The sequence below is a fragment of the Muntiacus reevesi genome, chromosome 3, assembly GCF_963930625.1.
Source record: "Muntiacus reevesi chromosome 3, mMunRee1.1, whole genome shotgun sequence".
NCBI lineage: Eukaryota > Metazoa > Chordata > Mammalia > Artiodactyla > Cervidae > Muntiacus > Muntiacus reevesi.
This window is the reverse complement of record NC_089251.1, coordinates 161,623,341-161,645,389: the sequence shown is the minus strand read 5'-3', so window position 1 is coordinate 161,645,389 and position 22,049 is coordinate 161,623,341. Positions and strand designations below refer to the sequence as shown.

The following is a 22,049-nucleotide window of genomic DNA, read 5'->3' as shown; positions in this document are numbered from 1 at the left end:
GCAGGAAAACTGCTCTTGTGAGAAAGAAGGACATAAAATTCAAGCGATGAATTAAAGAGGCAAATGAAGGAACTCTTTTCCTTTATTAGAAATAGAAGAAACAGATTGTGCTCGTCTCCCGAGGGCCCACAGCCGCGCTGTGTGGAATTCAGCCAGCTTCAGTCACAGACCTCACTCAGGAGTTTTGCTCTGTGAAAAGAGGAAGCCAGATGGGCTATTTACTTTCAACAAGATAATTCTGGAGGAAATTGTTGTAAGTCAAAGAAACTTTTTAGCTTCATCTGCTATTTTAGCCTCTAAACTAGATTCAGGAGGCAGGCAGGGAGGGTTCTGTTAGTGAAGAAATAGAGGAAACCTGGAATGGGAATTGGGGAAACAAAAGAGGGCGCAGTGTGAATGTGGGCGGTGGTGTTATCCAAGTACAGCAGCTTCACAGACACGCCACCTGGGCTCACATCCTCATTCCACCAGCCACTCACTCTAACCCTGGACCAGCAGTCTCAGCCCCAGAGCCTCGGTGTCCTCCTGGGTATCCCGGGGACCATATGGGTCACAGGATGGTGTGAAGATTAAATGGCATACTGCAGGTACACCACTTAACATATAACACAACATAGCTCTCAGTAAACACTGGGAATTATTTTTCTCCATGTCACTATCTCTTCCATTTACAAAATATAAACAATCTATCATATACATACATATGTACATACAGGTATATGTATGTGACTATATTCTTAAGAGCACAGTAAGAGTGAAATGTTATATTAATCTACCGATCATACTTGATGAAATCTGTATATGCGAAAACAACCTCTCTTTTATTTTGCTGCCACAGGGAAAGAGTAATATAATCCAGATAATTTTATCCTTGGGTCAAGAATTTTAAAGGGGTTTTTCTACATAAAATTACTTCTTTAAGAAAAACAACTGTGAAAAGAATATAAAAAAGCTCATTAAATTGTGTGTTAGAATTCTCATAAATATAAAAGATGCTTCCTAACCAAGAAAGCAAAGTTTTCTCCATCAAGCAATAAATAATGGCTACTGGGATGAAAAGTCATCTAACAGCCACATTTTTAGGATATATAACATATAAATAGTGTTTGTTAAGCAAAAACTAAAAGTATTCAGGTTAAGTTAGGGAGTCACTAAGCATCCAAGTTAACCTACCTTTTTTTTTTTTAACACTTATAATATTTTGAATGATAACTGATAATTCTAAGATAATAAAAGATACTTTCTGAATGATGCAATATATAATTACATTCAGTCTACTATTTTTACCACGGCAGGAGAAAGGAATATATTTTTAGAAAGATTAATCAACATGAAGGACTAAAACAAACAGATTTAGTTTCACTTGGTTATCTTTGGCTTCATTTTGAGAAAACCACAAATATTCCATTTCAATTTGTTTATATTAAAGAAACAGCATCACTATTTTTTGGTAATACATTCTCCTCCTGAAGGGGAAAATAACCCAAAGAAATGATCAATTTATGGGTTCAGATAGGACAAATACAAGAGCACATATTTTAAGACTAAAAAAATCTAACAAGATTTGTTACTACATTTACTTTTCTGTATACTTAGTGACAATCCACCCGTGCACCAAGTAAACCAAACAAGTGAGGAGGCTCACTTACGCTGCCATCACAGCAGTGACATCTCAAGATTTCTAAACAGTCACCAGGCCATCTTCTGCAATGCAGACCCACTGCACACCTGGCGTTCCTCTGGGCTGTATCTGAGCAAAGGGAACTGTTGCCAATAGACAACATGTATGCAACTTTCTGTGCCATGAGTAATGAGGTCCTTTGTCTCTGACCCATGAGTCTCTTGTCTTCTGACAGCATCCACAATACATTAACTGGCTAATTTATTAGATTTTAAGTAAAGAAAGTGCTGCACTCAATATGCCAGCAAATTTGGAAAACTCAGCAGTGGCCACAGGACTGGAAAAGGTCACTTTTCATTCCAATCCCAAAGAAAGGCAATGCCAAAGAATGCTCAAACTACCACACAATTGCACTCATCTCACACGCTAGCAAAGTAATGCTCAAAATTCTCCAAGCTGGGCTTCAACAATATGTGAACCATGAACTTCCAGATGTTCAAGCTGGTTATAGAAAAGGCAGAGGAACCAGAGATCAAATTGCCAACATCCGTTGGATCATCGAAAAAGCAACAGAGTTCCAGAAAAACATCTATTTCTGCTTTATTGACTATGCCAAAGCCTTTGACTGTGTGGATCAGCACAAACTGCAGAAAATTCTGAAAGAGATGGGAAAACCAAACCACCTGTCATGCCTCTTGAGAAATCTGTATGCAGGTCAAAAAGCAACAGTTAGAACTGGACATGGAACAACAGACTGGTTCCAAATAGGAAAAGGAGTACATCAAGGCTGTATATTGTCACCCTGCTTATTTAGCTTATACGTAGAGTACATCATAAGAAACGCTGGGCTGGATGAAGCACAAGCTGGAATCAAGATTGCTGGGAGAAATATCAATAACCTCAGATATGCAGATAACACCACCCTTATGGCAGAAAGTGAAGAAGAACTAAAGAGCCTCTTGACAAAAATGAAAGAGGAGAGTGAAAAGTTGGCTTAAAGCTCAACATTCAGAAAACTAAGATCATGGCATCCAGCCCCATCACTTCATGGCAAATAGATGGGGAAACAGTGGGTGACTTTATTTTCTTGGGCTGTAAAATCACTGCAGATGGTGACTGCAGCCATGAAATTAAAAGAAGGAAAGTTATGATCAACCTAGACAGCATACTAAAAAGCAGAGACATTACTTTGTCAACAAAGGTCCATCTAGTTAAGGCTATGGTTTTTCCAGTGGGCGTGTATGGATGTGAGAGTTGGACTATAAAGAAACCTGAGTGCCGAAGAGTTGATGCTTTTGAATTGTGGTGTTGGAGAAGACTCTTGAGACTCCCTTGGACTGCAAGGAGATCAAACCAGTCAATCCTAGGGAAAATCAGTCCTGGATATTCATTGGAAGGACTGATGTTGAAGCTGAAACTCCAGTATTTTGGCCACCTGACGCGAAGAACTGACTCATTTGAAAAGACCCTGATGCTGGGAAAGACTGAGGGCAGGAGGAGAAGGGGATGACAGAGGATGAGATGGTTGGATGGCATCACTGACTCAATGGACATGAGTTTGGGCAAGGTCTGGGAGTTGGTGATGGACAGGGAGGCCTGGCATGTTGCAGTCCATGGGGTCATAAAGAACTGGACACAACTCAGTGACTGAACTGAACTGAGAGTAACTATCAATTCCCAGATCCAACATGCTTATTTCTGGCTAGAACCACTCATGATACTTGATACAAAGCCCAGTTAGGGCAACCATCCCCACACTTAATGTTCCAGTATGAACTTACGTTGATATTCTAGTGTTGAAGCTACTCATCCTAGATTCGTTGACAGAAGCAATAAAAAATTATTAACATGAGAATGTAAAAACCAGGGTCACTTCCGTACCTTCTATAATCTAAACCTATGAGTTCTCCTAGTGGGCCTCAACATAAAATTAAAATGTTACCCTTCAGATCCACTTCCCCCATAGCAAAACTCCTATGAAGCGAAACCATTAATACCACCACACTGCACTTCAGTGTGAAGAAGAAAAGTATTAAGTACATGAGACAGTCACAGTCTAGTTTAGAGGGAAGGGAGAATTGAGATATGGCCAAGATGGGGAAGGAAATGAATAAGGAGTGCTACTAGCCACAAACAATATGTATACACATTTTTTTTTTATTCTAAGCCTGATTTTCCAAAGTAACATCAATCAATTGACAAACAATAAGCCTATACTCATGGAGGCAGAAAAAAAGCTAGGAGACCATTATTTATAAAATTAAGGCCATAATTTATAAATTAACAATGGGGAGGGAAATCAGGAAAAGTTGCAGGAGTCAGGGAATAAAAGAGTTGAGAAATATTTTAATTTCCATTGTCAAAACTCCTACACAAGCAAAGTATGTAAGGTTCAAAATTCACCTTCAGAAATGTAAAAAAAAAAAAAAAAAATTCAAGTTCCACTTAGTGCTTTGTGTATGACAGTGCCAAAGACCTGTCTATTAATTATTGCGTGTGTGCTCAGTTGCTTAGTTGTATCTGACTCTTTGTGACCCCATGGACTATAGCCTGCCAGGCTCCTCTGTCCATGGGATTCTCCAAGCAAGAACACTGGGGTGGGTTGTCATTTTCTCCTCCAGGGAATCTTCCCGACCCAGGGATCAAACCCACGTCTCCTGCACTGGCAGGTGGATGCTTTATCACTGAGGCACCAGGCACCCTATTATCTAGTACTTTCTGTTAAAAGCAAAGGAACAACTTGAAAAAGAGGGTGAAATAATAATTTAGAAGCAGAGTTATAAAAGTAGCTTAATTTCTAGACTTCTGTCTGCATATCATATATGGTCAATAAATGTTATAGATTTACTGCTTTACAATGTATATACATTTTTTAAATGTGCTTCAAATTAGGAAATTCCACATTATTTCAGAAAGTAACTTCATATTCACTTCTCTCCATAATTCATTAAAAATAAAAATAAATGGTTTTTGAGAATAACCACAGACATGAGTTTGATGGATGACCATTTCTCTGCCCACCCACTGTGAGCCATGAGGAAAAGGTAGATATGTTTATTCATAGAGTTCTGTATTCTCATGGATAACTGATGTTGCTGGCATATGCTGTTACTTAATTACACCGAGGCAGAATAAATGCCTGATGCAAAGCCACTGTTGGAGTTGTGCTCGCTTACTATAAACAGATACAAATATTTTGAGGAGAGTTAAAAAGGCAGCTTAAAACTCAACGTTCAAAAAACTAAGATCATGGCATCTGGTCCCATCACTCCATGGGAAATAGATGGGTAAACAGTGGAAACAGTGACAGACTTTATTTTCTTGGGCTCCAAAATCATTGCAGATGGTGACTAGAGCCATGAAATTAAAAGATGCTGGCTCCTTGGGAGAAAAGCTATGATCAACCTAGACAGCATATTAAAAAGCAGAGACATTACTTTACCGAGAAAGGTCCATCTAGTCAAAGCTATGGTTTTTCTAGTAGTCATGTATGGATGTGAGAGTTGGACTATAAAGAAAGCTGAATGCCAAAGAATTGATGCTTTTGAACTGTGGTGTTGGAGAAGACTCTTGAGAGTCCCCTGGACTGCAAGGAGATCGAACCAGTCAATCCTAGGGGAAATCAGTCCTGAATGTTCATTGGAAGGATTGATGTTGAAGCTGAAGTTCCAGTACTTTGGCCACTTGATGGGAAGAACTGACTCACTGGAAAAGACCCTGCTGATGGGAAAGAATAAAGATGGAAGGAGGAGGGGACAACAGAGGAGATGGTTGGATGGCATCACCAACTCGATGAACATGAGTTGGAGCAAGCTCCGGGAGTTGGTGATGGACAGGGAAATCTAGTGGGCTGTAGTCCCTAGGGTCACAAACAGTTGGACACGACTGAGCAACTGAATGGAAATGAACTACCCACATTTTAAAAAGGTTAAATTTTAAGCCTATCTCATAAATAAGATGAAAGAACATCTTTATAATAATTCTGAAAAAAAAATCCAGCTTCATTTCTTTGTTTTAGAACTAGGACTTTTGTGTCATCCAGGGTCTCTATCCAGTGGACTTGAGGAGGAGGTGAGTGAATACTCTAGGTAGAAGACTGTATAGATGACCTCAGAGTCAGTCAAACACAAAGAGCTCACAAACAAATCCATTTTTCCTATTAAAAACTCCCTCAGAATAATTAAAATGAATTCCCACTCAAATTAAATTGCCTTGTAGTTCTGTGTGCAAGGCTTTAGACATTATAAACACTCCTTGACTTTGGCCTGCCAGGTCTCCTTAATCAATCATGCAGTAGCCTAAAATTAAATTGAAATGATTGGATCAAGGAAAATCAAATTTTTTAACATTTAGGTTCAGTAATGTGATTATGAAGCTTTTAGTGATATTGTAATTACTTTGAAGCTTCGAGCATATGTTTCTACTGAGAGTATTCCATGGAGAAAAGCTGCATTAAGGAAACAAGTAAATACAGACCCCAATGATGCAAAAATAAATTTGTTGTAAAGCTAAAAGCTAAAGGTTGGAAAGGAGACAATGCATTCATGTAATTTATACTCTAAACATCCCGTGTAGAGTAACCACTTTAAAATCCTAGCTCGTTCCAGAATTAAAATAATGTAATGGCCTCCCTCTAAGGGCAAGCATTAGAAAAGCAATAAAGAGAAACAACAGTAAAGGACAGGGTAAAAAAAAAAAGTTATTGTCCTGTGCAAGCTCCAATTTTTTGCACAGAAAAATGGGACAGACTAAAATTTCTCTCTCAAATTAATGAACCATTGTCTCAGAATTTGAGACGCTTTAATACACTTAGTCATTACCAAAGTAAAAAACCAAAAGAGTTACTACCCTATTTACTAACGTTTTCATCCATTTCAACACTCACTGAGATTACGCTGGGTTTGGGGGCTACAAGATAAATAAGGTAACATGGTCAAGGCAAACAGGAAGGGTGACTGGAGAAGGCAAAATGAGAGACAAGACAGTAGTCTGCTCTCCATTTCTCCTCTGATTCATACTTTCACTCATTCAACAATTATTTACTATGTATGAAGCATACATAATATAATTGAAACACCCTCCTTCCCTCAAGAATAAGGCAGGTAAATAAACACATAACATTAAAATGGAATGATTTAGGTCTTCAAAGTTCAACAGGAGAATGATTCCATCAAATAATCTGTAAACACAGATTTTTGGAAGGATTTGTCTATTCTGATTATATCAAGGCATAGCTAATCATCTGAATCACTTAAAGATCCAACACAGGAAGTGGTGCATTGGACTCACACCATTTAATTTGGCTGGTGTCAATTTTATTCACTTTCAGCCACCGGTTCTCCTATTTTCTGCTGTCACAGAGGAGGCCTGACTCACAGTGTTCACCTGCCACTGACCACGGCAAGCTCTAACTGTTTGCGTCCTCTGCCCAAATGGGCCTTGCAAGTCAACACAGTGTCCACTTGTTGCAGACATGCTGCTCTTTACTAAACTGGGACAGACTGGATCCCTATCGCTGTAATTCCTGTGTCAGTCAAAAGTAAATGAGGGAGACAACCCTGCTGCAAAAGCTTTCTAAAAATAAGTCTGAACAGGCCCATTCTTAACATTAATACCTAATGGTTCCTCATTACTTATAAAACAAAACCTGAATTTTCCAAACAGGCCCTGCCCTTCCTCCCCTGATTGCTCTTCCCCCTTCTTAAGCTCTATCCTTGTCCATCCCACTTCCTCTGCGCAGCACGTCCCCTCCAGACTCTGCTTCCAAGTCCCCAGGCCCTCTGGTTTGAGGTCAGCTCAAATACCACCTCTGCTCTGGAGGTCCCCCAGCTTTATCACACAAATACACGCTTCCATTTTAGCTTCTGCTGTGGCTGATCATTACTTTATCCGAGTACATAGCATCTTCAAGAAATCATGACTTCCTCACTTCGTTACGGAGACTCGGAGGTGTCTCAGGTCATAACTTAGGGTCTCAATAAAAGTTTGTTGATGTGAACATTTATTTTCTTCTTTTATCCAATAAAAATGAACTCTCAATTTCTTATAAATCAAATTCTACATCTATTTAATAAATGTATTCCATACTTCCTTTAGAGTTTCCCCTAACTAACAGTGCATAATGGAATATTTTCGAAATACTTCAGCTGAAACTGCCTCATGAAACCCAAATTCCACACAGACATCTTTTAAAAAATGAACCAAATTAAGTTGGATTCTTTTCTTGCCTTTCATAACTTTACTGGGATTTATATAAAACTTCTGTGTATTTCCAACCTAACCTGATTAGTTATTATTTACAACGGTAGTTCAGTTCAGTCGCTCAGTCGTGTCCGACTCTTTGCAACCCCATGAATCCAACACACGGGAGCATTGAGTGTCTAACATTCGTAGCAAGCTGGTGAATCAAAAATCAAAATGTACATAAAAGGGCTATTTGCTCCCGCTTTGCCTGATCATGTGCTTTTGCATGGAGTCATATTTCCTGTCAAAAGCATAACAAAGCTTCCCCTGCTCTACAGGATCCAAATGAGCAGCCTGCTACCGCAAATCACCCAGATGCAATTCACCATTTCAGTCCTGGGGTGTGGCCACATGTTCTTTTGTCACTTGGGAAACTGAGTTATGTCCTTGACCAGCTTTATCAACTAGTCCACACGTACAGACACACACACACACACACACACGCTCACACAATGCTAGATTCCCCATGTGTAACATTACTATATCACCACTAAATGACCCCAGAAAAGGAAATATCAAGTAACATAGCTGTCAATGCAATGTCCTGTATCGGTCATCCTTAGTTCATAAGAAGACACTTTAAAACCAGATTTCAAATGGTGAAGGCCTTAATGGTGACTGCGGTAGGCTGGACAGACCACCTCAGGGTCTCCATATGCTAATTCCTAAAGCCTGTAAGTGTGACCTTGTATGGCAAAAGGATCTATTAAATCAAGGGTCTTGAGATGGGAGGTTATCCTAGTGATTCCTAAATGTAACCACAGCCCTCTTAAAAGAGGAAGACAAAGGGAGATCTGACTACAGTGAGAGAGAAGGCACGACCCATAGAATAGAGACAGAGGGGGCAACCAGGGGCCGCGGAGCCAGCAGCCCGGACAAGTGGCAGAGGACTCACCACAGAAGCTTCCAGAAGGAGCGAGGCCTGCTAACACCAAGAGTTTAGCTCTTTAACACTCATTTTGGACGCATGACCTCCAGAACTGTAAGAGAATACACCTGCGTTGTTTTAAGCCACCAAACTCCTGCTAACTTGTTACAGCAGCAACAAGAAGCTAATATAGTGATTGAGTCATGCCTGAATGGTATACAATACTATCGAAAAAGTCTAGTGAAATTATGGAACTAATATTTGTTTTTCTGGAAACACTGCTTTTTTGACCAGAACTTGAAACTACTAGAAGTACGCTATGATGGCTAATTTATTTGACAATTTGTCACAAAAGTATAATCAGTTCTATACATATTTTAATCAATGATATGTCTGTCCTATCCTTAAGCCTAGGTTTATAACAGTTACTGCATTTTGTTCTATTTCCAAAATACTTACATGCTTTATGCTGAAGATCTGAAAAAACACAGAAAACCATAATTAAAAAAAAAAAATCCCAGGACCCAAAGGTATTTTGAGGTATACATCCCAGGATTTTTACATATATAAATGGCACCTAATGCCCTAGCTTTCATTTATGGTAAGAAAGTTCTTACAATAATTTTTTAAAAAATCTTTTTTAACTATCAAAGAGTTTGCAAATATTTATCAGTCTTAGATCATTAATGTTGATCATCCTGTTATCATCATTTGTTGAGAACAAAAAAACAATCATGCCATCCCAGAAAGCAGACCTCCAGTGGCATTTCCACCTTCCTCTAACTTCACAGGCATAACCTGTATTCTACTGAGCATAAAATGATTAAAATGGGTACAGAAGTCAGAAGAGATATCTAATAAATTTATACATGAATAACTGGGACAACCATAACTGGACTCAACAGAGAAGTTCTTTATATGTTAGACCCCCAACACAAATAATTCTAGAACTTCCCCTCAATCCTTCCCCCCCAAAACAGAGCTACAAAATGTGCTTCAGTGTTGCACCGTAGCCAACAACTGCCAGTGTAATGGTGAGGATACAGACCTAGTGTGAAACTCTAGCATCATACACTAGGAAAAAGATGATTTGATGCCTTTCTTGAAATCAAGTTGATGGGAAAAAGAAAATCAATACACTTGATAAGAAACTCTGCAAGCAGTAAGCAAAAACAAACGCATACACGCACACACACACGGGAAATAAAAAAGAAGAAAACCCCAGAAAGGACGACAATAAAGGAAGAAATTCCCTTACCTACCACTAACTGGGCATGTTACCAGTTCCTCAATGAACAATAGTAGGAAGTAAATGCCAGACCTCCACTATATATCACTTCCTGTTTATATCATGTAACTGTCCAAACTGACTGCACAGTAAAACACATGCAATTCCCACCCAACACTATGAATTCAGGCAATCATTTAAAAACATCTTTCGAGAGTGTCACACAGATAACCAGACTTAGTGGATGCCAATGACGTGTGCAGTCCACATCTGCTTGTGATCAGCATCCTGGAAAGGCAGCAACTCAGATCAAGCTGCCCCAGTTGAGCTTAAATCTGAACCTCTCACTGCATGAGGACTCACCAGGGAACTGGAAAGGACTTCAAGCCAGCATTCAAGGGCAGAGAGAACACCAAGAGAATGATTTATTATTCCTGAGACTTTATATTTCTCCAGACAAGTAAGCCTAACTCCTGCCCTGTCCTCAAGCCTGCCCAAGGTTCTTCACTCCCCAAAACTCTGACTTGAGGGGAAAAAAAGGAATCAGGACCATATTACCCTGAAGCAAAATGCAGAGGCTGGGCCCAGGAGTAGTTCAGTTTTACTGCAGACAACTCCCGAGAGAGAGAGAGAGAGAGAGAGAGAGAGAGAGAGAGAGAGAGAGAGAGAGAGGGAGAGTCCAGGGGAGGAGCCATGGCAGGGCTGGTCTCTCTAGTCACAGGATTCCTGACCCAGCCCTCAGGAACACTTGTATAACCAGCCAAGCCCTGTGGAAAGCCCAGAGGCGAACAAGAAAAGAGCTCACCTCTTTAATTAGTCAGCAGCTGCTTCTGTCATGTGAGCCCTGACAGAATCAAAGAACGTGGGGAAGAAGAAAATGAGGGGAGAGACCAGGGGGAGTACAAATGGGTGATAAAAGCAAAGGTTTCCCTCAGAAACACACATCCCAAACCTTGTCCTCTTTCTCCACATTCTGAATACAAGGTGAATCTCGGGTGTCTCTTTCCTTTCTTCCCATGTTCTGGAAAATGAATCTACTCTGAACAATAAGCTTAAAAAATGACTATATAGTTGCAGAGGGGTTCATCTCAGGTGATGTTATTTACACATTGAAACTTCAAAAATCATTTAATTGTAGGGATAACTTGTACATTCATCAATTACAGGGATAAATAAAGAACATGTTTCAACTGGAACACTAATATTAGTTTCCTAATCACTACTATTTTCCTGTCCTAACTTGATAAGGGTCGGGGTTCAAGGGACAGGGAAGGTTTGTATATACTGTAGATAGAGATTTTTCTCTCTCTGATGCTAAGGTCTCTAATGTTATCCTTTATGAGGAACCCTATTCAAATCCTACAGTAAGAGTCACCTTGGGAAATCATCAAGAACTCATCAATACTCTTAAAAATACAAATGTTCTAAGATGGTCTCAATACATGGGCCAAGCATATAAGTAAATAAGCCTGGAAGGTGAGCTGCAACATAAATCTATGTCTTTAATACCACAAAACTTAAGAGAGAAGCCATTCAGATTACTACAAAGAAGCATTTAAAATGAGTTCATTAAATTCAAATTAAAACAGAGACACTATGTAAGCAATGGGCCACAATTAACAGCTGAAGAAACAGCAGGTAAGAAACAATTTCCATTGATCAAAAAAATAAAAACTAACAGAATAAAGTATTCTGCACTGAAATGGTTTTCATGAATATGAAACATTATCAAGTAAGAACTTTTTTTCTGAATTTTTCAAAGAGGTTTGGAGGTAGAAATGGATTTGCATATCTTAATACAAAGTGCTTTCACTGAATCATTTTCAAGCAATGAAGCCAGGAGGTTTAAAAAAAAAAAAAAAATGCAGACTTCAAAAAACCCTTAGAAATAGTTCCAAAGTTGAAAAAGGGCACAGAGTCATCATTTTCGAGTCTTTGGACCCAAAGAAGAACTGTACATAATTACAAGAAATCTACGCAAAAATGGAGAACTACTTTTGTGACACAACTGTACATCATCATCAACAGCTGTCAGCCTACTTTGGGGACTGAGATGTCGGGTTGCTTCTCATCTAAAATTTTTGAAATGGCAGAGCAAGAGACAACACACAGTATATTTAACTGAAATATAAATTCTGAGGCTTTAAACTTCACCACATACAAGCTTTAAAACTAACATGCAGACTTGTGGCCAAACAGTACAGTTAGACCGTACATTCAAGATGGCTTTTTTCCTCTGTTTTTTTTGTTGTTGTTGTTAACTCATGTATCCCTGGCACCCAGAACAGTACTGGGCACACAGTAGATACTCAATTACTGAATGTGCTGTCATGGAAATAAAGCACGATAAAGTGAGAGGTGAAGGGGTTTTCTGCTTAAATTCATTTGAAAAATTAAAATATATTGTTTCTCATCTATCAGAAAGGCAAAGTATTTTATGCTACTCGGGGGCAACGTGGACATGCCCAGATGCTGTTGGAGGGGGCAGGGACACACGGACAGTTGTGCACTCCACGCACTGTTTAAAGGCAGTAAGTTTCGGGCGGGGACGGGGCAGGGAGAGAGGGCAAACCCAGTAGGTGCTTTGCTGTGGAGAGCTGAGTCAGTTCTGGGGAAGATGTCTTTTTTTAAATTTCTTCAGCTCACAGGAGTAGGATAGCTCTTTGCTGCCTTGCTATGGTGGACAGAAGTGTAAAACACGGTGATTTCTTTTAAACAATTTGGAAATACCTAGCAAAATACAAACCTTTCTTTTTAAATATGTATTTATTTATTTGGCTGTGCCGGGTTTCATTGTGGCATGTGGGATCCTTGGTCTTCACTGAGGCATGCCGCATGTGAGATTTAGTTCCCTGACCAGGGATGGAATCCAGGCCGCCTGCACTGGGAATGCGGAGTCTTAGCCACTGGACCCTCTACAAACCTTTTAACTAGAAAATTCACTCAGAGATTGTAATATTCTTACTTTACATATAAGCTTACATATATGCAAATAAAATGATATGGACACAAATACTCCTAATGATAGCAACTGTCTGTAAACCTACTGTATGCTCATTTATTGGACACTATCTACATAATTTATGGATATCCATTAAATACTAGACAGGAATAACTGTGGGGTTGATCTGCACACGCAGATTTGTAAGTTTTCTGAGAGATGTCAAGTTAAACAAAGTACAAAAAAGGCTGTTCTTTAGGGCTTCCCCGGTGGCTCAGTGGTAAAGAATCCACCTGCAATGCAGGATCCATGGGAGACCTGGATTCAAACCCTGGGTCAGGAAGATCCCCTGGAGGACAGCAGGGTAACCCACTCCAGTATTCCTGCCTGGAGAATCCCATGGACAGAGGAGCCTGGAGGGCTACAGTCCATGGGGTTGCAAAGAGTTGGATAGGACTGAAGTGACTTAGCACTGTACTGGGTGTACATGAGTACATCTGATATTACTGAAACACCTAAATTTAGTTCAATACAACATACATATAGGATACCACAAATGTCACTATTAAAACAGTTTTAAACACAAAACACTGTTAATTTTAAAAGGGTGAAATATAATTTTAAGAGAAATGTCAAATTTTATATTTTTCTCTTAGTTGAATTTTCTTAAGCTTTTTATTCTGGTTAATATTTTCTTAAAGTCCTCTCCATATTTCTCAAAAAATAATAATTTTTCACCTACTTAAGTTGTTTCTGTAGCTGTCTGAGTCAGGGCATTTAACATATTAATCATAATCTAACTGGGACATGTAGTACTTTTGAAACAGTCTCTGTGCCAAGAAAGAATCTTGAGTTTTGAGAAAGTAACGGAAGATAATTTTATTGGTAGTGAGGAAATCAACTGCCCTCACTTTTATTCTACCAAGAAATGCAATTTCTGGTTTTCCTTAAAAATGAGCTGGGATTTAAAATAAAGTAGAAATGGAATATTAAAGAGGATGGGACAATTAAAAACAGCTGAGGTACAAAAGGGGCAAACTGGCAAATTCTGAGTAACACAAATGCCTTCTCATGCTAAGTCGCTCAGTTGTGTCCAACTCTTTTCGACACTATGGACTGTAGCCCGCCAGGCTCCTCTGTCCATGGGATTCTCCAGGCAAGGATTCTGGAGTGGGTTGCCATTTCCTCCTCCAGGGATTCTGTCTGACCCAGGAATCTAAAATGCATCTCTTATGTCTCCTGCATTGGCAGGCAGGTTCTTTACCACTAGTACCACCTGAGTAGCACACATGTCTTTAAACAAAAATTAAAATCATCCCCATATATATATTAGTGTATATTTTTCAGTACATCACTGGATATAGACTATAATGCCTTTCCTGGCTCCAAAGTTTAATCAGAAACAGGAAACTCATCACTCCAAGACCTTCCTTCAATTGCTCCCACTTTTACTTACCTTTGGCATTATTCAACATAACCAAGTCCAAAACTAGCAGTTAAGATTTTTCTTACAATATACCCACTAACAGAATTAGGCAATGCAACTAGCTGAGTAGCTGTACACAATAATTTATTGTACATTGTCCACATGGCTTTAACACATAAAGTATTTTTCTCGGGAGAGAACACGGATTATTTATAATATACTTATTATTATTTATAGAATTATTTATTTAATAATTAAATTATTTATAATTAAGAATGATTTATAATATAGTTATTTGCACCATGTAAAACAATAGCTGGAGTATGAGAAACAACACTTTTAAAACACCACCTTATATTCTCCATGGCACTACCAGTTATTAATAAATGTCTAATCAGATCTAAAGATAATACTCTTCCTTCCTATGTCCATAAATCCCAAACTAAACTGACTAAACATAGTTCATTCTAACAAAATAATTTATATAATCATTGGTTAGAGAACAATTCAGAATTAACTGATGACTTTTAGATTCTTAGATGACTTTGCGTTCGTGTGTGCCAGGTTGCTTCAGTCGTATCCGTCTTTGCGACCACATGGACTGTAGCCCACCAGGCTCCTTTGTCCATGGGATTCTCCAGGCATGAATACTGGAGTGGGTTTCCATGCCCTCCTCCAGGGGATCTTCCCAAGCCAGGGACAGAACCTGTGTCTCTTATATCTCCTGCACAGGGAGCCGGCTTCTTTACCACTAGTACCACTGGGGAAGCCCCGATATAGCTTTACTGTAAATTTATTTCTTTTAGAATTATCTATGTACCAGACTATGTTGAATTAAAATAAAATCTGTACAACTGTCTTCAAGACAAGGTGTAGACTATTTTTTTCCTGTAAAATACGGACAGCATGGATTTTGGAAATTTTCACATTTTTCTGATTCAGTTTAGATTTGTGTTAGAAAATGAATCTTTTGTAATTGTCACCTAAAAAGGCTCAAAATATTCACAAAAACTTATATATTTTTCTTAATTAGATAACCCATTCATCAGAAACCACATCGTGTTAGAAAAGTGAAAAACTGGACAACATCCTTAGGTTTTACATTGTTGCAAAGTATCGGTTACTTGGCACATTCCTTCGGATAGAACGTTGCAGATTTTAACATTAGTCTAACAAATAACTGATGTAAGAAGAGTTTATCAGTATGTAGAAACTTACATACTTTTTAAAAATCACCTTCCATCTTCTCGGAAAAACTACAGTTGACTTCACAAGCACTTGAGACAATCAAAAGTGCTTTAAGTGGCATCCAGGCAAGAATAACACCCCCCGCCCCGAAAAAAACCTCACCAAACCAATTAACACACAGTCTAGAGGAAATCTGTCATAATAAACTCCCCAAGGACCAATGTTTTGTAATCACACCGTTTCAGAGATAAACCTTTAATTTTTGGCTTAACAATCCTGGAAAAGGGGGACTCTTCCAGTCTTCTTTACTATAGTGTTTATAAGCAATTCTAACAGTCACTTCCAAAGCTTTATTCACAAAAATGCAGCGAGATCATTCTGCATATATATATACATAAAGATTTTTATATATTTTTTAAAAAGGTTGTTTGTTGCATAATGAATCATAAATTCATTATGCTGGAAGTTTTAATCCTTGCTATCATTCACTATTAATTATTCTTTCATCTCAGACCTCCAAAGAGATTATCTAGAAGACAACAATCCAACAGAGTAAGAAGTTCAAATACACCTGCGGAAATTTCGTTTGACCTCAAGCACCATCACCAGGCACCGGTCTATTCAAGAGTTTAGCGCTTCGCTACGGTTTCCCTTCAAGAGTTCCCCGGACAGTATGGGTCCCCCACCCCGTCCTCATGGGAAGACAGCCCCTCAAGGCGCCCCGAATTGGCGCGGGAAGAGGGGGTTCCCCACGGACGCCCGCGCTGGAGCGGGCGGTGCGCTCGCCCAGGGCCCGCGGGACGCAGCCTTCTCCTCAAGAGGCCCCCCTGGAGAAGGCGTCTCCGGGGGGAAGCCAGGCAAGGCGGGCGCGGGCGGGGCTTGGGGAACAGACACACATGTCTTCTAGGGGAGCCAGCGGCGCGGGCTGAGGGGAGCGCCGACACCGCCACCGGCCATTGACAGCGGGCACCCGGGGTCCCCGCCTGGCGGGACGGCGCAGAGACGCTGTACCTGGCAGGTACCCACGTACCTATCATGGCCACTGGGCAGGCGGACGCGGCCCGCCAGGCGAGCAGGAGCCCACTCGCACCCGGGCGCCCGCCTGCACCTCACACGAGCGGCGCTCCGGGGTTAAATCGTCCGAGACGCCCCTCCCCCTCCTCCCCCGGCGCCCGGCCCTCGGAACGCGCACGCGCGAACGGTACGCCGCCCGCGGCCTTCTGGGAGTCGTAGTTTTCACTCGTTAAGTACCACCTCAGGTCGGTAGCCGCCCGCCGCCCGCCTCCAGCCTCCCGCCCTTCCGGCCTGAGGCCCAGGAAACGTGGACGTCACCGGGAGGCGGGGCCATCCGGCCTCAGTGTTGACGCGTCGCTTAGCAACCGGGAGGGTTACCTTTGGAAGCTTGTGGCAGCTCTGGCCTCGGCCCTGCCCTCTTCCCGCCCCTCCCCTCCCCTCAACTCCCCGCACCTAGGAGCTGCCAAACATCTGGATCGACCACTGCTACGAAGGGGTTGAATTTCTACCATTAACGCGCCTTTTTCCATTTTTTCCCCCGACCTCCTTCTCACATCCATAAATCTCACTGACTCTTTTACTACACGTTGTGTGAGAACAAGACATTTTCTAGGAAGATGGTGGCAGAAAAAGAGACCCTGAGCTTAAACAAATGCCCAGCCAAGCTGCCGACGAGGACCAAGCTCCTGGCCCAGCAGCCGCTCCCGGTGCACCAGCCTCACTCCCTGGTTTCTGAGGGCTTCACAGTCAAAGCCATGATGAAAAACTCAGTCGTAAGTGATCTTCCCGAATCGAATGCACTCGCTTCCAGTCAGGGGACCCCAGGTTGCAGAGGTTGGCTGGCCCTAGGATGGATTCTGAGCCCATGTTCTGGGTGGTCTTCGCCCAAAACGGCAATTTATTCGGCCAGTAGGAGACGGTGCCCAACGGAGTGTGGCGGTCCAGGCTGGGATGTTAGAAGGGGTCTGGGGCAACTGATGAACTGTGCCAGTTTCTAAGCACCTTCATAATAACTCAGGGTTTCTAGACCACCTGAATTTGTCCTTCAGCTATATACACAAGGAAAGATCCCCTTTACTTACTGATTCCTAAACTAGCCCCACTCAGAAAAGCGACTTATAGAAGGAGAGGGCTTAGAAATCGAACTCCCTTGCAAAATTTAACATTTCTGATGTACAGCTGGGAACCTAAACTCATTAACAATAAGAAATTTCATCAATTCAACCTAGACATTTTAAGAATATCCTAGCATTTTTTCTAACAAGATTCTCACGAAAAGGCATGTTAGAGTACTGAGAAGCAACTTAATAAGAAGTCTGTTTCCAAATAGACCTTTTAAACCTTTAATTTTAAAACATCGAAGATTCGATGCAAATACTTCTGACTATTAATACAATTCATATTTCATTTCTATTGTTTTGTGGTAGTAAAAATCCATTATTCTCAATACTATTAGGAGGGAAAAGTTTAAACTGCACATGGAAGGTTTCAGTATATGCATGACAGTTTAATAAAAAAGGCTTTAAATGTGGTATGCTACACCAGGTTTTACTACTGAGTAAGCATCTGGTTGAGAATTCAGCCATTCATTTATTTATTCAGTAATAAATGCAGCTTTCAAATTTGTGTAATTTACACTCAGGGAGGATCTGACTTACTGTGTAGCAACTCATATGTTGAATGAATACCATTGCTTTCCAGTGTCACATTATTTGTTTCACATAAATGTTGCAAATTTAATACATTATTCCTAAACTACATCCTTAAAATACACAAATGAAATAGATCACCTTTAGACCCAGAGGCCAGATTTCCACCTTGCTACACAAAATGAAATTCTGGTTATTGGAATGTGTGTCAGTTGCATTGCAATAGTTATTCCCAGAAATAGACTAAAACTTTCTGCTTGTTGTAACTGCAGTCCTTTTGTGAGTATATCTTGTAAATAGGTGATCGTGGGAGCCAAGATGATTGTTTATCAGCAACACAGAATACCATAAGATTCAACTAATTATTTCTTTTTTTCCCTTCTACTCAGTATATATAATTATAATTTTAATGGTTTTTCCAATGTTATCTTTCTTCAAAGACATGTGTAAAATTGGTCAGATTCTTTTTTTTTTAAAGTATATGTATAATCGTGTTTATTTTTTAGAAACATAGCCTTTCACTTAAAGTTATAATTCTGGAAAATCAAATATTTCAGTATTGTCAAATGTAACAAGACTCAAAGAACAACACAAAAAACTGATTATGAAGCAGCCTTAATTATAAACAACTTGTTTGAGGTACATTATCTTCTTGTCTCCATATACTTAAGGAAAATCCCTTAGTGTAATAATAATATCTCCTTGGTAATCTTCTAAGGAGGATGCGTCATTCTTTCACTTCATTTAGTGGGAATCATAATTGTTAGATGAAAATATTGTCCATCCATCCATCCATTCATTCAATAAATGATACTTTTGTTTGTTTCTAAACCTAAGATCTTGCAAAGCGCAATTCTGGGGATTTGTGATCAGCAAAACAAAGCCCCAGTCCTTAAAACTCCAAGGAAAGCCACCACTAACAACAATGGACAGGTCTTGACAAAAGAAAGACACTTAATATATCCTAACTTCAGTGGTACAGGAAATAAAACCTTTCCTCTTCATACCCAATATTTACATTTCAACATTTCTTTTTTTTTTTTTTTTTTTTAATTGGTTCGCTGAGTCAGCCTTCTCTTTGGGTCATTTTGGTCAAACAAGGGAATAGGGACATTTGGTGCTGAGCTGATTGAGTGCTCTGGGACCCTGGAATTAGATATCCAGTTTGTGAGGCCCACTCCCACACCTCCAAGACTGGACAAGCTCTCTGTATTACTGGCGGGGCTGTCCCTCATTGACTATGTGTCTGTTCCATTTTATCTCCTGCAATGTGAGGTTTCTGGTGCAGTATGAGTTTGGAGACAGCTTTGTCGTCCTGGCTGAGGGAGAGAAAGGGTCAAAACCCAAGCACCTTTTGTGACAAAGGTGCAATCTCGTTTGTGCACGTGCACGGCGCTGTCCCCTCCCTACTCTCTTTGAGTACCAGTTCTGTAAGGGTTTTGGCACAGGAACAACAGCTACAAGAATCCATGAATCAGAGCCAAATCTTACATCACCCAGAAGAGGAAATGCTTCTTTTGCAAGGCCCTCAGACGCGGGACCCTTGCACATTTCAACATTTCTGTCCTCAGCAGTATAGGCCTTTTTGCATTATATAGTCAATTGGGATTTCCCAGGCAAGGATACTAGAGTGGATTGCCATTTCCTAGCCCAGGGAATCTTCCCAATCCAAGGATTGAACCCGTGTCTCCTGCATTGACAGGTGGATTCTTTACCACTGAGTCACCTGGGAAGCATATAGTTAAAACACCCTTCTTTCTTAAGGTTTATTTCTGTTCAGAAAATAACATGCTGATCCACAGCTTTTCGTGAATGCAACTCCTTGTTCCAGAAGCCAACCCACAAATCACTTTTCTAGTGTTACGACGTGCCATCAGTTCCTTCTTTCCAGCACTCACTAATTAAATAAGTCTTCACTCCACACTTCCACAAAAGATTTACAGAACTGTATCCTAAGGAGGTATTTGGGGACTCCCAGTGTTTTTTGAGGGTGCTTCAGCAATACAAGCTTGATCATAGACAGATATGATCATGTGGGTTGTGCAAGCCCAAATGCTTAAACAGTCGTAATCTATATATGTGAATGCAGAATTATTTACAAAACAATAATGAATGTGAATGGATAATTAAAACGGCATAAAACATGTAAAGCACATAAAACAGTGCGTGGCACAGTCAGTGATGACGTGTTACCTAAGGACTGGAGGGATTTGAGTGTGTAGATAGATGTGTAGGGAGAAGGGTGTTAGAACAAAGGGCACAACATAAGCATAATCAAGACAGTGAAGAGTTGCAATTTAATTGGGTGGCTGCAAATAAGAATAGTGGGAGATGAAATTAAATCCATAGAATAGGGTTACATCACAGAATGCCATTTTTAATTAGCTTCTTATTAACGTTATACACGTCCATTGTGAAATGTTTAAGTGACTTGGCTTAGTAAAGGAGGCTTCCCTGGTGATTCAGTTGGTAAAGAATCTGCCTGCAATGCAGGAGTCCTGGGTTGGGAAGATACCCTGGAGAAGGAAGCAGCAACCCCCTCCAGTATTCTTGCCTGGGAAATCCCATGGACAGAGGAGCCTGGCAGGCTACAATATATGGGGTCTCAAGAGTAAAGGCTTCTCCTATTTAAGATAATGGGGAAATTAAAAATTTTTTTTCACTAGTCCTCTTAAAATTTCAATGTTTTATTTTAAAGCTTTGCTTCATCTTAATTCATTTTGGTTTAAGAAGCAAGGTATAAATTTATTTTATTTTACCAAATTAGTCAGCAGTAGTTACATTAACTTTCACATATAGTTAAACTAAGTTATATATATAAAAAAATCTTCCTGTTTAATTTGAATGATCTATCACTGCTGTATGTATACTAATCGTAGTGACTTTGTGTATGCTTTAATAATTAATGGGGCTAGACATCTCTATTCTATTTTGCTTTCCTAGCAATCCTATGAGGAGGCAGAGAAGACCTTTTTTCTTTCCGTTTAGCATATAAATCTGACAATTTAATTTTTTGTTGTTGTGAGTCATCTATTCAATGGCAAAGAATGAATGCTATATTACTAGATTTTTCTAACTTAGGCCAGTCCTCTCTTGATCACTTTTTTATTGACTTTGGTAGATGCATGACATGCAAATGGAAAATGCACACACATCACTTGATAAATATTAAACCAAACATACTGGTGTAGCCAGAACCCAGATCAGGAAACCTTACCAGTACCACAGAACCCCTTCAGGGCCTTTCTAGTAGCTTAGCTGCCCAAATACAGCCCAAGTTAATCTTATCCCAACTGCCGTCAACAGATTTGTGCATATATTCAAGGAACCATACAGTGTGCAGTTGTTTTATGTCTGGTGTATGGGATCACTGTTGTGATGTGATCAAAGATCATATGCATATGATCATAGATCCTTCATATTCATTTCTTTGTATTATTTTCATGGGAGAATATAACATAATTTATGGATCCATTCGTTTGTTGATAACTATTTCTGTGACTTCTAGGTTAAGACTTTTACAAATAGTGCTACTGGGAAAATTCTAGTATTTTTTATTTGAAGTATAGTTGATGTACCATTTTATATAAGTTTCAAATGTGCAACACAGTGATTCACAATTTTTAAAGATTATACCGGCATGCTACAGTCCATGAGGTCTCAAAAGAGTCAAACACAACTGAACAACAGCATACTTCATTTATAGCTACTGTAAAATATCAGCTATATTCCCTGTGCTATATGGTATGTCCATGTAGTTTACTTATTTTATACATAGTAGCTAGTAATTCTCACTCTCCTACTCCTATCTTGCTCTTTTTCCCCTTCCTTCTCCCCACTGGTAATGACTGGTTTGTTCTCAATGTCTGTG

The 22,049-nt window shown here is 39.9% G+C and overlaps 2 protein-coding genes across 5 annotated transcripts in view; one reads left to right on the top strand and one right to left on the bottom strand.

The window, feature by feature from the left end:
* The window catches only part of PRKN (parkin RBR E3 ubiquitin protein ligase), a 1,207,894-nt gene extending 1,191,223 nt beyond the window's left edge, over positions 1-16,671 (bottom strand). For all 4 annotated transcript variants that reach the window (XM_065931040.1, XM_065931041.1, XM_065931042.1 and 1 more), the window contains exon 1: positions 16,546-16,671. The gene's annotated coding sequence lies outside the window, so the exon portion shown is untranslated. The remainder of the gene's footprint in view (positions 1-16,545) is intronic.
* A 360-nt stretch (positions 16,672-17,031) lies between these two features.
* Positions 17,032-22,049, top strand: part of PACRG (parkin coregulated) — a 504,324-nt gene continuing 499,306 nt past the window's right edge. Inside the window, exon 1 of the mRNA XM_065927732.1 lies at positions 17,032-17,302. Within this exon, the coding sequence (XP_065783804.1) occupies positions 17,147-17,302 (156 nt within the window). The 5' untranslated portion in view covers positions 17,032-17,146. The remainder of the gene's footprint in view (positions 17,303-22,049) is intronic.